General features: G+C 42.1%; 2 protein-coding genes and 1 long non-coding RNA gene across 3 annotated transcripts; 2 read left to right on the forward strand and 1 right to left on the reverse strand.

Moving 5' to 3' along the window:
* The first annotated feature begins 2966 nt into the window (after positions 1-2966).
* LOC135624828 (profilin-like) lies at positions 2967-6614 on the forward strand. The gene is made up of 3 exons (XM_065128834.1): positions 2967-3333; positions 4217-4354; positions 6175-6614. Exons 1-3 carry the CDS (start codon positions 3211-3213, stop codon positions 6307-6309), a joined length of 396 nt encoding a protein of 131 aa, XP_064984906.1. The 5' UTR covers positions 2967-3210; the 3' UTR covers positions 6310-6614.
* A 2448-nt stretch (positions 6615-9062) lies between these two features.
* Positions 9063-10531, forward strand: LOC135624831 (uncharacterized). The gene is made up of 2 exons (XR_010491798.1): positions 9063-9744; positions 9876-10531. It is a non-coding gene; the product is annotated as an uncharacterized LOC135624831 (long non-coding RNA).
* Positions 10532-11242: 711 nt separating this feature from the next.
* Positions 11243-13481, reverse strand: LOC135624830 (protein IQ-domain 26-like). The gene is made up of 3 exons (XM_065128841.1): positions 12766-13481; positions 12200-12406; positions 11243-12108 (listed from the first exon to the last, which is right to left on the reverse strand). Exons 1-3 carry the CDS (start codon positions 13183-13185, stop codon positions 11428-11430), a joined length of 1308 nt encoding a protein of 435 aa, XP_064984913.1. The 5' UTR covers positions 13186-13481; the 3' UTR covers positions 11243-11427.
* Between the last annotated feature and the right edge of the window lie 473 nt (positions 13482-13954).

Genomic DNA, 13954 nt, shown 5'->3' on the forward strand with positions numbered 1-13954 from the left:
TTGCGTTACGTATTTGTGAATGTGATTTGGTACATTACCATTAGAGGTTGATCCGATTTACGGCTACATTTTTTTGTCAAAGGATAAATGACCAATAAATTTGTCATGGAAATTCTTAGAACATACTCCAACCTTTTGTCAAATAGAAGGACGGTTTATTTTTTTAATATAAATGATTAACATTGAAAATTCATCAGTAACATAATAAATAGAAATTGATTATAATCTTTCACAAATAAATCTTCATTTCTTGATAGTGTTGTGCGATCAATTTATGGTTGATACTGTAAAAGATATTTCTCATTGCAAGTAGACACCAAGTTATTAATCGTATTTAAGTGCTGTCAAACTTTGTTCTTGTTTCATGTACCCATGCACTTTGAAGGGTTTTTAATACTTGTTGCATTACTCAATAGTGGACAAAATGCGAAAAAAAAAAACCAATTTTGAAGCAGTGGAGGATATAAACTATATTTTGAATTGGGTTCCTAAAGATAAAGTTTATTCAGGAGTGGCTTTTTATTTACAAATGTGGCAACACATGAGACAGACTATGAATTCTTACCACATGCCCATGGAGAAATTCAGAATTCAAATCTTCTTGATCTCGGATCATGACAACATCGAGTTGGAGAACCTCTTTGCACATTTTTGTATGATGGGCTGAGATGCTATGGCTTATCACAATAACATCGAATCGTTCTCTGTCAGCCTTAATTGCCATAGGTAATCAATCATGAGCTTAGTTTATGAGTGTCATTACCTTATTTTTCTCTGTATGCTTTTATGTAAATGATGTAATTTGATTATCTTGTACATGAACTACTTTAACATTAGTTTGCTGGTAAACAACAATGTTCGGTTACCTCCTCATTTTCTTTCAGATTCTACAATTCTCTTCCACCAGTGAGCAAAGCCTATGATACTCAGTGTTTGTTAACCACGGCAGGGTTTGTTTGATATTAAGAGTATTACATTAATATATCAGTTGGTATTTGCTCATTTTCAGGTGTCAATGAACTTTTGTCTTTCTTGAATCTATCTGATACAATTTGTATCTGTTAGTTATTATCCTTCTATGGATGCATATAACAATGGTAGAAAGTCAAGGCTTTGCAAGACCACATCAGACACTCAACAGAGTTGGTTTTACATTTTGCCTCTTCTTTGTTGTTCGTGATTGGTTTGGTTCTCTAGGCTGAAACTATTATAAATGCCTAACGCCTGTTGCTGTGGCTATTTATGTTTAGTTTCTTAACATGCATATTGTTTTGTTAATTTGCTTGCACTTATTATTGACATGAAACTAGATATTTTGTGGTTCACATGCGGCTCTCTGTCTGCACTAATTATGAATTCTCAAACAGCACAGTCTTACTTTTAGTTGATCATGTTGAATATTGTTCTAGTTGAGTAGAAGTGCCTTTTTCTTATCTGCATGAAGATTTATATTAACTTTACACAATTTACATAGCCTTTTTAAGCTTTTCTTTAAAGCTGTCAATCACATTTTGGGCTGTCAACCATGTTTCATGCCACACAGGGAGCCAACTCATTCTAACATAGCAATACGACTTAATTTGATATTAGCTTGATGTTTTCCAACAGAAATATTGGTTAGTGGAGAAAATTCTTGACTAACTTCTGCTGGAAAGCGTTTTTGCTTCTTTCATATGCATAAGGTGAATTCTAATTGTTATCAAGACAATGCTCTAGAATTTGTTCCCCCATTATTGATACAATGTTTATTGCTATAATATCTTTTTTGGTATTTTTGATTTATTCATTTTATGTGGCTTTGATAACTCCACTTGCTTCTTGCCCCCTCATTCAATTTATGCTTCTGAAAATTCTCGATCTGAATTTTCAGATATGGAGGCTGTTTACCAATTTTTTCTTCCTCCGTAAATTTTCAATCAACTTTGGATTATACCTTCTTGTGATGTATGCGTTTCTTATGGTGTTTCTGCCAATCTTTTTCTGACTACTTTATATCCATTTTCTAATCTGATGACCAAATCAATTTGCCATTATAATCAAGCAGGATTTGAAGCTCCTTATCTTCTTTTCTCCAATAAGAAGGGGAGAAAAGCAGTCTATCACTATCGGTTAGTCATGCTTACAGTCATTGTGCTGTTTTGCTAATCAGTTGGCATACAGCTTCAAGATCTCTGTTTTGTTGTGCAAGGTTTTGATCCAACCACAATCGACATTCGAATACTCCCGTTATTCATTCCGTGTTTGGATTTCCATATTATATTGGAATCAGTCATCTATCTACCATCTCTTTTATCATGCTAGACATATTAAAAGTCTTGATTCAGGACTTGATTGACTCTCAGCTCTGTGCTTGATCCTGCGGATGCCTCCTGATGAAGTGTGCCGACGGATAGGTAAATGTTTGTGGTACAAAAATAAAGAAAAATTAGGAATACTTTTACAGAAATTTGTCCATGTCTTTTTGAAGGAAGCCATACTCGTGAAGCATAGATTATGATAGCTAAGTTCCAATCACTGGCACTAAACTTTTAGGTGGGTCACAAATTTGTCGAGCGATGCTGCAGGGCACAGTCTGGATTCCATTGCTGCTGCTTCCATCCACACCCACTTGAAGTTCCAAGGTAACTATTAGGATATCCCTGTCTTCCATAATTTGCAAGCCAGGTTGTTTTGATGGACTGCCTGTTTCTTTATGATTGCTTTGTTAAGAGTTATATCCTGCACTACACTGGTCTTGTTGCAATCAATCTGTCACCACTCAAAGGTCTTAAATCCCTCTCATAGAGGGAGAGAACATGAACCTAGAATTGCTTTTCCAAACAATATCATTGTTGCTCAAAGCAACTTGGTGAGACTTCCCTTCAGCTGCTGTCAACTTTTATCTTTGTCGCCTTAGCAGGACCTAATTCTCTGTGCTATATCTCCATCCTGAACCCCTACATGGCTTACACTTCTCTGTGCAATGAGGACAAGTGAAAGGTCTTTATTAGCATTTGATATTCCTCTTCTGAAATTTTAGGTTTTGTTGGCATTGTTATCGAAAATATTTTCGTATTATGTTATCGAAAATATTACTTTTGCATTTACACCCTCCTGTGAGATATTATTTTGCACCACCCCCACCAATTCGTTCGCGCCGATAAATACGCGAGCAGCGTTAGCCCTCCTTCATCAGTGGTTCCTCACGCGAACTGAAGAAGAGGGAAGGCGATGTCGTGGCAAACGTACGTCGACGACCATTTGATGTGCGACATTGACGGCCAGCGCCTCACGGCCGCTTCCATCGTCGGCCACGACGGCAGCGTCTGGGCCCAGAGTGAGCTCTTCCCTCAGGTATCCTCCCTTATCCTTTCGGTTTGCTTCTTGGCTACGCCTCTCGATTAGTTTGATCTGCTTGTGTTCTTTGGATCTGATGGATGGTCGCTGCAGCGGCAGATCTGTTTGATCTGTTGTGGTGTTGATTTTTTTTTTTCTTTTTAACTGTGGTTTTCTTCATCTGATGTTGGATCGAAGTTGGTCTTACCCGGACTTTTCGTTCTTGATGGGCTCTAACCTAGGATCACCTTTGTGTATGTCGGTAGATGTGGGTTCATGCTAGCCGTCGAATCCTTGCCCTGTGGAACAACGAGCAATTCGTGGTGAAGGGCTTGGATGGGGGATCGCATCGTGTGACGGTCTTGTATTGAGTCCTGGATGCGGAATTACACGGGGATTGCCAATGATCGATGGAGAGGAGATCTGGTTGTTGATTCTCGTGCTCCAGCATGTGCCCCCATTTTTTTTTGAGCGGGCATAAGTGATTGCGTTCATGATTCTGAGAGAATAAACTTTGGCGATCGGAAGAGATGATAAGATCTGACACAATGTCTTCAAAATAATTGTTTATTTGTTACGCTCATCGACTAATTTAAATGATGAGAGCTATACAAAATGTTTGACCTAATAAAGCCCTCGAGTTAAGGCATTCTAGTAGATCTTTTCTTATTTCTAGTCATGATAAGTTCATACAATTTATTTGACTTACAATTTTAATAAGTCAAAATAATGTATTTGACTTAGAATCTCTTCATCTGATGGGCTGCCAATTAGTGTATTAATACAGGAAACTTAAATGTTGACACTAAATTCTAGCTGATGATGCTGCAGAACACTTTTCTTGGGTCTTCTCAACATTTGACTATCTAGTCATTCAGTTATATTCATATAAATTCTGCAGTACAAGCCGGAAGAGATTTCTGCAATCATGAAAGACTTTGATGAACCTGGATCGCTTGCTCCAACTGGGTTGTACCTTGGAGGGACAAAGTACATGGTCATCCAGGGCGAGCCAGGAGCTGTTATTCGAGGGAAGAAGGTCAGACTCTATACCCTGCTTATTGACTAATCTACTCTGTGCTTTGTTTAACGTGAAGTTCAATATTTCGTTGACCTAGAAGTTCAATGGCATTCCATTGTTATTGCACAGAATGCAAATTTGATTATACTCAAGTTTATATTTCTAAATACTTAATGCTTTCTTGAATGCATAAGACACATCATGAATTGTTTAATATTTTTTTGGAAATTCTAGCAATAATTAAATTAGGCCTTAATAAAAAAGAAACGATATCATGAAGATGATCAAAACTGTAAGTATCTGTATATTTGATGGGGGAGAATCATATTATTTCTGTTTTAAATTATGGATCCATGATGAAGTCAACTGGAGCTTGTCGCTTCTATGCTCAAAGTTTGTTTTTAAATTAAGGCATTTTGCTTGAAATTTTTGTTAATGATCATCCGGCATATGCAATTAAGAGAGTATGCAGGCTACGTCATCCGAACTATTAACCACAACACGTATGAATTACCCTCATTTCTGAATCTATTTGCCTCTAATTGTATCCCGTGATCCATATAGCTCATTAGTTAATGGTGATCATAAATGATTTAGATGGTATTATAACCATAGATCTTCTTCTTTCGATGATTCGTTTTTAAGATGTCTTTCAATGATGTCAAAGTTTCTAAGAGAACAGTTTGTAGTATAATATATGGTCTAATTTTGCAACAGACCTTATATACATGAGAGATAAGTGAAGATAGTAGGGTCCACATTGGCAGCAAGTGACTTTTCCTAGGCCTTAAAATAATTAGCTTAGAATTTGTTTTTCATACTTGTTGACTTTAAACAACTGGCTTTTCTTTCTAAGAGAACTGAAGCATGGGCTATATTAGTCTTTCTGGTCCTCGATTTTCTTTTTTTTAATTTAAGCAACCAGTGGATGTTTTTGTTGATGTGGAAGACTTTAGATCAATAGAGTGAGATAGACAGTGGTTAGCTAATGTGGATCCATCAAACTGACAAACTATTAATTTTTTAAATCAACATGAGTTATTGTTCTGTCTTCAAGGGTGCTCTGAGAACTGTATTCCTCCATTAATTGCAGAAAGCAAAATATTAATTAGCAATTATCTGGTAGCTTATTGATCTACCTGCACCATGTAATATCTTTTGGTAGACGTCTTAGTCTTGAAACCATGCCAGAACAGCTTAGTCTCACCATCGTTGGAAGAACTAATCCGACTCATTAGTTTATCAAATAGGATTACTACCTATTGCCTTAATTGCAGATCTACTTCTAGGTGGCTTATGCAAATTTTGTCATTTGCTTCATTTGTTATTTTCATCAAATTGTTCCTCAAATAGGATTACGCTCTGCCTGAGGCATCTCGATGAGAATACCTAATATGCGCAAAGGTAAAAGAACTAATGTTCAAGTAATATATTAACTGCCATGGTAACTTTTGATTGGTCAATCTTCACGTAGTTTTTATCTTGTAGGGTCATATTTTTGCCCTTTCCTGGATGGTATTTATATACATGGAAGTAAAACATGAAAATGAGACATGCCATGCATGCTCAGAGGTAAAATAGGTTAAACTTGACTTAATGTTGGGCCATCCTCAAACACCATCTGGCCCATATCTGCCACCCCAATTTTCATATAGACTCATAACCGTAAATGGGATATCAGTAGCTGAACAAACGAACCATACTATACTAAATTAGTCTTTAGCTAATTGTTCAAGATTTAAGCTTTTGGTTCTTTCATCAACGAGGAGCATTCTTTTTTTTCTTCTCAAATATGTATGTTTCAGTCGCACATAAACATAAATAATGTTTTCTTATAGGGTTCTGGCGGTGTTACTGTCAAGAAAACCAATCTGGCTTTGATATTTGGCTTATACGAGGAGCCAATGACCCCTGGTCAATGCAACATGGTAGTAGAGAGGCTCGGTGATTATCTCCTTGATCAAGGTTTTTGAATTAGTATACTGAGCTTGAATCCTTTTCCTTTTGTTTTTGGTCTTAAAATCCTATAATATGGGTCTACGGTCTACCTGAAATTGCAACGAGTGTTACCAACAATGAGCTTGAAGTATTGTTGGAAGTAATGTTGAGAATGATTGTTGTTATTTATCTGTTTGTGTGGATTATAATGTTTTACTTCGTTTTGTAACATGTATCATTCTGTGGTCGACATTTCACATTTCATCGTGGAAGATACTATTAAATTGTAGCATATATATATGATATTGTGATGCTGCAATGAATGTTCAACGTTCTCTTACGCTCAAGTAGTAAAGAGAGAAAGATCAAATCCTCATATCCGTACTTTATAGTCGATCATCCCTAATGTTAGGGGAATATTTTCTACGTACAGAAAATATTTCGAATATTTTCCATTGGGATTTCGGTCGACATAGCACATTTGGATGTCTCTGTTTTGTCTTTACATTTGGATGTCTCTGTTTTGTCTTTTTATACTTGTCAAGATGCTACATATCAAGTCTTGATTGGAAACGAATCACATAGGAACATAAGCATGCCTGAAAAAATAAACATCCGTTGTAAAATATAAAACAAAGAATAGAAAGGAATATGAAATGATTAAAAATTCTTCCTCGCGTTGCTACTTCAGATAGTTAATAATTACAACCTATCTAATGTACATTGTCAGGCCGTGAGCAAAGTTCATCTATCTTACCATGATGGGCTGTCTAGAATAGACAGATATTAAAACTTCAAATGGACTCGGCTAGATTACATCTATCGAGATATTAAAAGTTCAAATTGATTCGGCTAGATTGGATCTAATGAGTCTAATTTGGTTGTCACTGGACCGGCCAGCATATTTAATCTTCACCTATTCTATTATAGACCTCAAATGATATTTTCTAGGTGAATTCTGGATGGACTCAAACCTTCATTGCTCAAAGATTGCCTTCACTAACCCATCGTTGTCATGAGGCGATGTGCACAGCATAGAACTTAAATCTCAGTTCACAATTACCATATTATTATTATCACTAATATTATACAAAAGTAGTAGCTCCACTTTACACCGCCCCATGTGCCACTCCACGCATTACCTTCATATGCGTTATGTACCTATATATATAATATAGGTCGTGCGAACATGTTGTGTGTGTCTTTATGTCCAAAGGAATAATTTCTTTATAGATGATGTAATTATCGTCTCATATTTTGAAGTTCTTTGGAAATCATTTATTTGTGTAAGTAATTCTTTCACAAAAATTTATATATAATTTGTCGATCCCAATATGAGGCTCAATCAACCCAAAATCTACGTGGTCTCGCAATGGTGGGTGGGACCCGTCATGCTATGCCAATCCCGACACGATCTCACCTATGCATGGTGGATGCCGTCCGATCCGTTTGCTTTCACGGCATCATTGATTGTAATTTAGTTGTAAATGGATTAAAATTAAAATTCATTTTAAAGATCTGATAAATATACTGAGTCAATCGATTGTATTAACAGGTAAATTATTTCTTCGCTAGCTAACGGCAACACCAATTAGATTGTAACAATTATAATGTTGATCGATTGGGATTCCTGAAACGACAGCAACACCAATTATTCTTTTGACCCAGTGGGAATTCCGTTGGCTAACATCAGAGGTAGTAATAACTGCCATCAACATCGTTCGGTTAGGGCGCATGTGGCAGACAATTGTACCTAATCAGTAGCCATCCGGTATCTGCTCTGCTCTCATCAATGCACGCATTGATACACCCCCATGCAAGTCAGCATCGGCCGAGTCATTTGCGCGAACACTTTGTGGCCATCGATGTGCTCCTGCCGCACGTCACTTTCGAGTTTAAAGTGCATTGAATCGCGTCTTTACAATCACAAGTCACGCGAGAGATTCCATCAGAATATAGTAGATCTCTTCCGATCAATAGATGGTTGCCTTCGATCATGAGAGATGGCCAATGCCTTCCGGTCGTTCGACCCTTTGCCCAACAGGCAAACGAGAACCAACACAATCAGCAGCCACTCGATCCATCTCAGTAATGAGAGAATGCCAACTTCCTCTTCATCCATCAGCCAGTGTCTTCCGAGTATTTCGAGAAGGTAAAGTCCCTTTCTTTCACCACTCACGCAGCGAGGCCTGAGCATTCGACAAGTGCAAGCAACGGAGGGCGAGAATTATGGGTTCAGGGCCCGACCGTGACCTCTCGACATGTGCCTTCCGAGTGTGGGTCATGTCTCATAGATTCCTGCCACAGATGTGAGGCACAAAGCAGCAATTCAAATGCCCTATCGATCACTGGAGCTAATCTCAGCGAAGGGGTCAAGTGAGCAGGTTTTGTCTTCGAGCACTGCGTCGGATTGAATGAATCTTGTTTGGATTGTGATCTACATGATGGTCACTAATCAACTAAGTTCACCGTGCAGGAGGTGGAGCTCGAGAACCGAGGACGAGGAGGACCACCACTGGCTGCCCGGGGCCGTGAGAGACGAGAAAGCATCCGGTCGATCCATCCACGACAGGGGGGGAGGAGGGGTCATGTGATGCATGTACGAGAGGCTCCCGACACCGGCGCAGGTTGCCTGACATGGTGACCCCGAAAGATCCGTATCACACAGAAGGAATTCCAAGGACGGCTTCTGTAAGCATTACCTCACCCTGCACCGGCATTCGCATTCACATTCACATTCACCCTGAAGCACTTGCCATTTGTTTTGCTAATGATCCAGTAGATGATGATCTCAAGAGAGAGACAGAGAAAGAGACAGAGACAGAGACCAAAACAAAGCAACGATCTTAATCCTCAGCTTGGTACTTGTGAGTGTGGGAGTGTGCAGTTTGCAGAGAAGGTTTGAATGTTCACCAGGTAAGCATGTCCTTTTGGGCTAAGGGTAATTGGATTAAGCCCTGACATTGTTGGTTGGATGCATGGCCATCAACCTTGAGCCAGCCAACCTCACAAGAGGATGATGATGATGACATGGGCACACACCCTTTTCAAGAATTCAAAACTACACAAACTCCTGTATCTAAACAGTCACCTTAAACTAATCTAAACAGTCCATCTCAACTTAAAAGACTATAAGCCTAGTGGTTCGAGCTTAGAGAGTAAAGAAAGGGTGATCAGAGTGAGGGAAGAAGGACAAGTGACGTATTAGTCGTTTCTCTTGTCATTTCCAAAGGTATTCAGTGTGTTCAATCAATCCTTCTTAGTATTTCCATTAGTGTTCATGTGGTTGTTGGATTGGACTAATTCTGTAGATTATAGCTCGATGTTGCTGCTCTCACTCATTCATGGCTTCTCTCACAGGGAAGTCTAAATGAGCAGCAAAATGGGTAACCTTCCAAAGACTTGTTGATTGATGTTTAATGAATGAGTAGGTGATCGATCGTGTTCATCCACTGCAGCAGATTTGACTTGTAAGCATCCGACTGCCTCAAATTTGGGTAATCATGTGCTCAAAAGCAGAAGAAGAGCAGTCAAATGGATCCCACGAGGTGTGTTCATCTTTCGCGATCACTCACTGTTCTTTCTTGCAACTTTTTTGTAGCTTTTCCCAAGCGCAAGCTTTTCTCCACCTTGGAATCGCACTGAAGCGACAATAGAGGACGAGTGCTACAGAAAATACGATCGTTCATGAACTGATCCATACGATCTTCGATCTTCTTCGGCTTGGGTTGCGAGAAAATATACGTGTATCACCGGTGCATGTTCATGTAGAAGATTCCTGGGTACGGGGAGACTCTGAAGCGACACCATGAACGTGATTGCTCCATGGACACCAAGTACAGGCCGAGATCAGATGACACCCATGAGTTTGACCGGACGGTGCGACCGAGCCCGTTCTGCCGTCTTCTCCATGGACGCCGAGGCGGAGATGCTGCAGCAACAACCGTTGCACGTCGATCCTATCCTCGACCCCGTTGTCGAAGGAGCGATCGGGATATGGGCTGATTGATGCGACAAGAGGATCATGGAGAGAGATAGCGAGAAGAATGGCATCACACGTCATGGAGAAAGCTGTGGCACGGCTCGGTGGACTTGGCAGTGTAAGCCGACAAGGAGATGGTAGTGAGTGGCGCAGGTACCGAAATGTGCCCTAGGGAGGAGCATTTCGGTTAGGGAGATGAGGCAGCGTGATGCAAGCACAGCCTCCTTCGTTTGGAGGAAGATAAAGAGTGCAGTGCAGTGCAAAGTTTTGAGCTCGTGACAGAGTTGCGTGCACAGCCTCCCAAACCCTCTCATCAATCAAATCAAACTCTAATGATTACTGCAAATGAGGTATAAACAGTGTTAGCAACAGTATTCGATGGCCTGCAGCAGCTCTGAGGAACAAAAGTTGGCTGTGTGGGAGCTTTTGGCTGTTCATCTATTGCATCAGCAGCTTGTGGAGCTCAGAAGCAATAGTTATCATTTGGAAACCCAAGCCGAGTAGCGTTGTAGAGGTCACCGAAGGATTCGGTGCACGAGAAGACGGTCCAAAATAATTCTGCATCACGGACTGTGCAGGGAAGATTTTGACCGAAGGAAGAAACAAAACTCGGACCGCAATCTCAGCGAGTCGTCGTGAAATGTTGTCACCGGTGACATCTTTTGCTTTCCCACCAACACCATCACCATCAACATTACATTGCGACACGGCGGTCACCTCAAATCTAAGATCAAGGAAAATAATTGTCAGGCCAAGTCACGGTTCTCTGTTCATGTTCCTCCGTTTCGAGGTTTCAGGAAGTTGCAGGTCTTATTAAGAGAATAAGACGAAGCAAGAGCTGCTCATCTGGCACCATCATCACTGATAACACCTTGCTGCTGCCCTGCAAAAGCTATGAGTTTACCCCACACTGTCAGTCATATGGCCACAGTGGTCTGTCTCCGGCAAACCTCACTCTGATGCACATGCACCCATCAATCCAACCATGAGACAGCGAGGAAACAGTGCATTATCTCTAACATCAACGAGCAACGAGGGAGGAAGAACAAGGATTTGTTAGAGACAGTCTAAGAATTTACATGGATTCTATAGAGGAAAAGACACGATCAAGAGAGGAAGGTGGCGCAGATCGCTTCCTCTTATTCTTGTGATCTCAAGGACTCTTCTCGCATCAGGTCTTCCTTTGCAAGTAGGACTCCCTGTCGAGCCTCCCAACAACAGCTGTCTTGAAGTTGAAGGCCTCCTGCACGCGGGTGCAGGACCTCTGCATCATGGCTCCGCTCAAACTTGCCCGGGACTCCACCATCACTTCGCTCGGAGGCAGCCTCTTCCGCGTCCCCGCCGGCTCCGGCCGCTGCTTCGGTGCGCTCTGCGACCTCGCCTTCGCCTCGAAGGACTGCGTGCTCGCCATGTAGTTAGGGCAGTCGGGGACGTTCATGAAGCGGCGGAGAACCCCGTCGGCGCCGCACACGCTCTTCGTCGGCGTGACAGGCGCGTTGCCGGATGCGTTCACGTAGCGGGGAGTGCTCTGTGCCGTGTGCGACAGCCGGCACTTGTCGCCTGCGAGGCACCAGTCGTATTCTTGGAAGTTGCGGCAGTCGGGGATGAAGATCCTGGCCGGAATCTGGCACGGCAGCGGAGAGGAGATGGAACTCGAGTGCAGGTCGTCGGCGGGGTCCAAAACCGACGGGTTCGTCCGACGGGAAGATCTCGACGACTTCGGGCGGCAGGTGTCGATCTCCACGATCTTTGGGCTCCTGTCGAAGCCATTGGAAACGTTGTCGAGGCCGGCAGAGAGCCTCCTGCTATGGAACGACGACATGTTCTCGCTCCTCACCTCCTCGAACCTCTCCTACAATCAAGGAAGAAGAAGAACAGGAAGCGCTGAGTAATATACCGATTACTAAGATCATATCGAGGACGTAATCAGCACTCGGACATACAAAAGGTGGCTGATGGCGGAACTCTAGCTGAAGTCTCCGGTCGTCCCGGAGAAGATTGCGAGCTCTCCGAGCTCGCACTGTCGCCTGAGCTCTGATGAGAGCCTGCATGCTATGAAGAGTTGCAGCGGCTTGCTTGCGCACAAGATAGCCTCTGACCAAAGCTTGTAGCTTGACGAGTGCTTTCAGAGCTCTGAGAGCTTTCTTTGCCTGCATTACTCACGCCAATGGGATTCAATATCATTAGAACCATTGAAAGGAAGGCTAAACTCAATGGGATTCAACATGATTCGATTCCGAAAGCAAAAGATTGGGCGAAATGAAAGGATAAGGAAGGGAACAATAGAAATTATGAGTGACCGAAATAATCAGAGATCCATTCCAAAGGAGCAATAAAAGCTCGTCATTCCTTCTCGGAACACAGGTAAATAGTGGCTGTGAATACTAAGAAGCTATCATAATCGATAGGAAATGAGGACCGAAAACAGCATCTGATACGAATGGAAGAGAGTAGCAGAAAGGAAATGAAACATCCAAAGAAGAAACGAAGAGGAGGTTGATTCCGATACCAAATATGCCCGGAATGCAGACTGGATCTTGACGGCCGCTAGACGCTCGATGCTGCGGCCGAACATGGCACCGCTCCCCTGGTTCGTAAGCCGCACGACCGCGACCGCGGCCTGCGCTGCCGCGACGGCTGCGTCGGCAGCTGCAGCAGTGGCCGCCGCCACCGCAATGGCGTGCTTGCTCTGCTCCTTCTCACTCTCTGAGTAGAATGATCTGAACCACGCGGCTTCTACCGCCGCCGCGGTCGAAGCATTCTGGCCTAGCACCACGTCGTCGCCGGAGCCTCTGACCGACTTCGTGAAGCTCCACCTTTTCTTCTCCCTCCTGTCCTCATCGCCACAGTAGCCGGAGTAGTCCTTCCCTTCCCTGTTCTCCTTCTTCCCACCCCAAAGACTCCGCAGCCAACGCTTCGCCCGACCCATTCTCCGGCTGCAGGAGCAGAGCGAAGCCGAAGACGCCTACTGTCTGGAAGTCCTACAACGCAAACAAGAACGAAAGGGATGCCATTGCAACGGTCTCACATGAAACGAACTACGAACAAAGAAGCAGTGAATCTTATCGACATGGCAAAAGCCCAAAAGGAGAGGCGACGCAGTGATGAAAACGTCGAAAGACGCAAGGGGAAAATGTGGAAAATTAGGCCACAAGCGACGCAAAAATGGGATCTTTTTCAAAAGGAAAAGCATTACAAGACAAATGGGTGTTGCAGAGAGAACCAGAGATAAGAGAGAACCATATATATATATATATATATATATATATATATATATATATATATATATATATATATATATAGAGAGAGAGAGAGAGAGAGAGAGAGAGAGAGAGAGAGAGAGAGGGGTAGATGGAAGTGCTGCAGATTCAAAAGTGGAAGACTAAGGAGGAGGCTTTCGCTGGGATGTTTAGCTGATGTAGGAGTTTAGGCGCAGGAGAGGAAACAACACACCCTTCCAGATATTCTCTGCCTTCCAAAAATTCAGCAGAAAAGACACGAAGGGATAGCTATCCTAATTGTTAAAGACGGAGAAAGATTGGATTTTTCCTCTCTCTCTCTCTCTCTCTCTCTCTCTCTCTCCGACAAAGTTAGGACTATATAAAGCCCATCAAAAAGGAGCTCTACCACCCTCACCACCTATCCATATCGAAACTACGTAACCAGTAGCCACTCGGTCACCCAAGGGTGAAGATGAC

The sequence above is a fragment of the Musa acuminata genome, chromosome BXJ2-10 (assembly GCF_036884655.1).
Source record: "Musa acuminata AAA Group cultivar baxijiao chromosome BXJ2-10, Cavendish_Baxijiao_AAA, whole genome shotgun sequence".
NCBI lineage: Eukaryota > Viridiplantae > Streptophyta > Magnoliopsida > Zingiberales > Musaceae > Musa > Musa acuminata.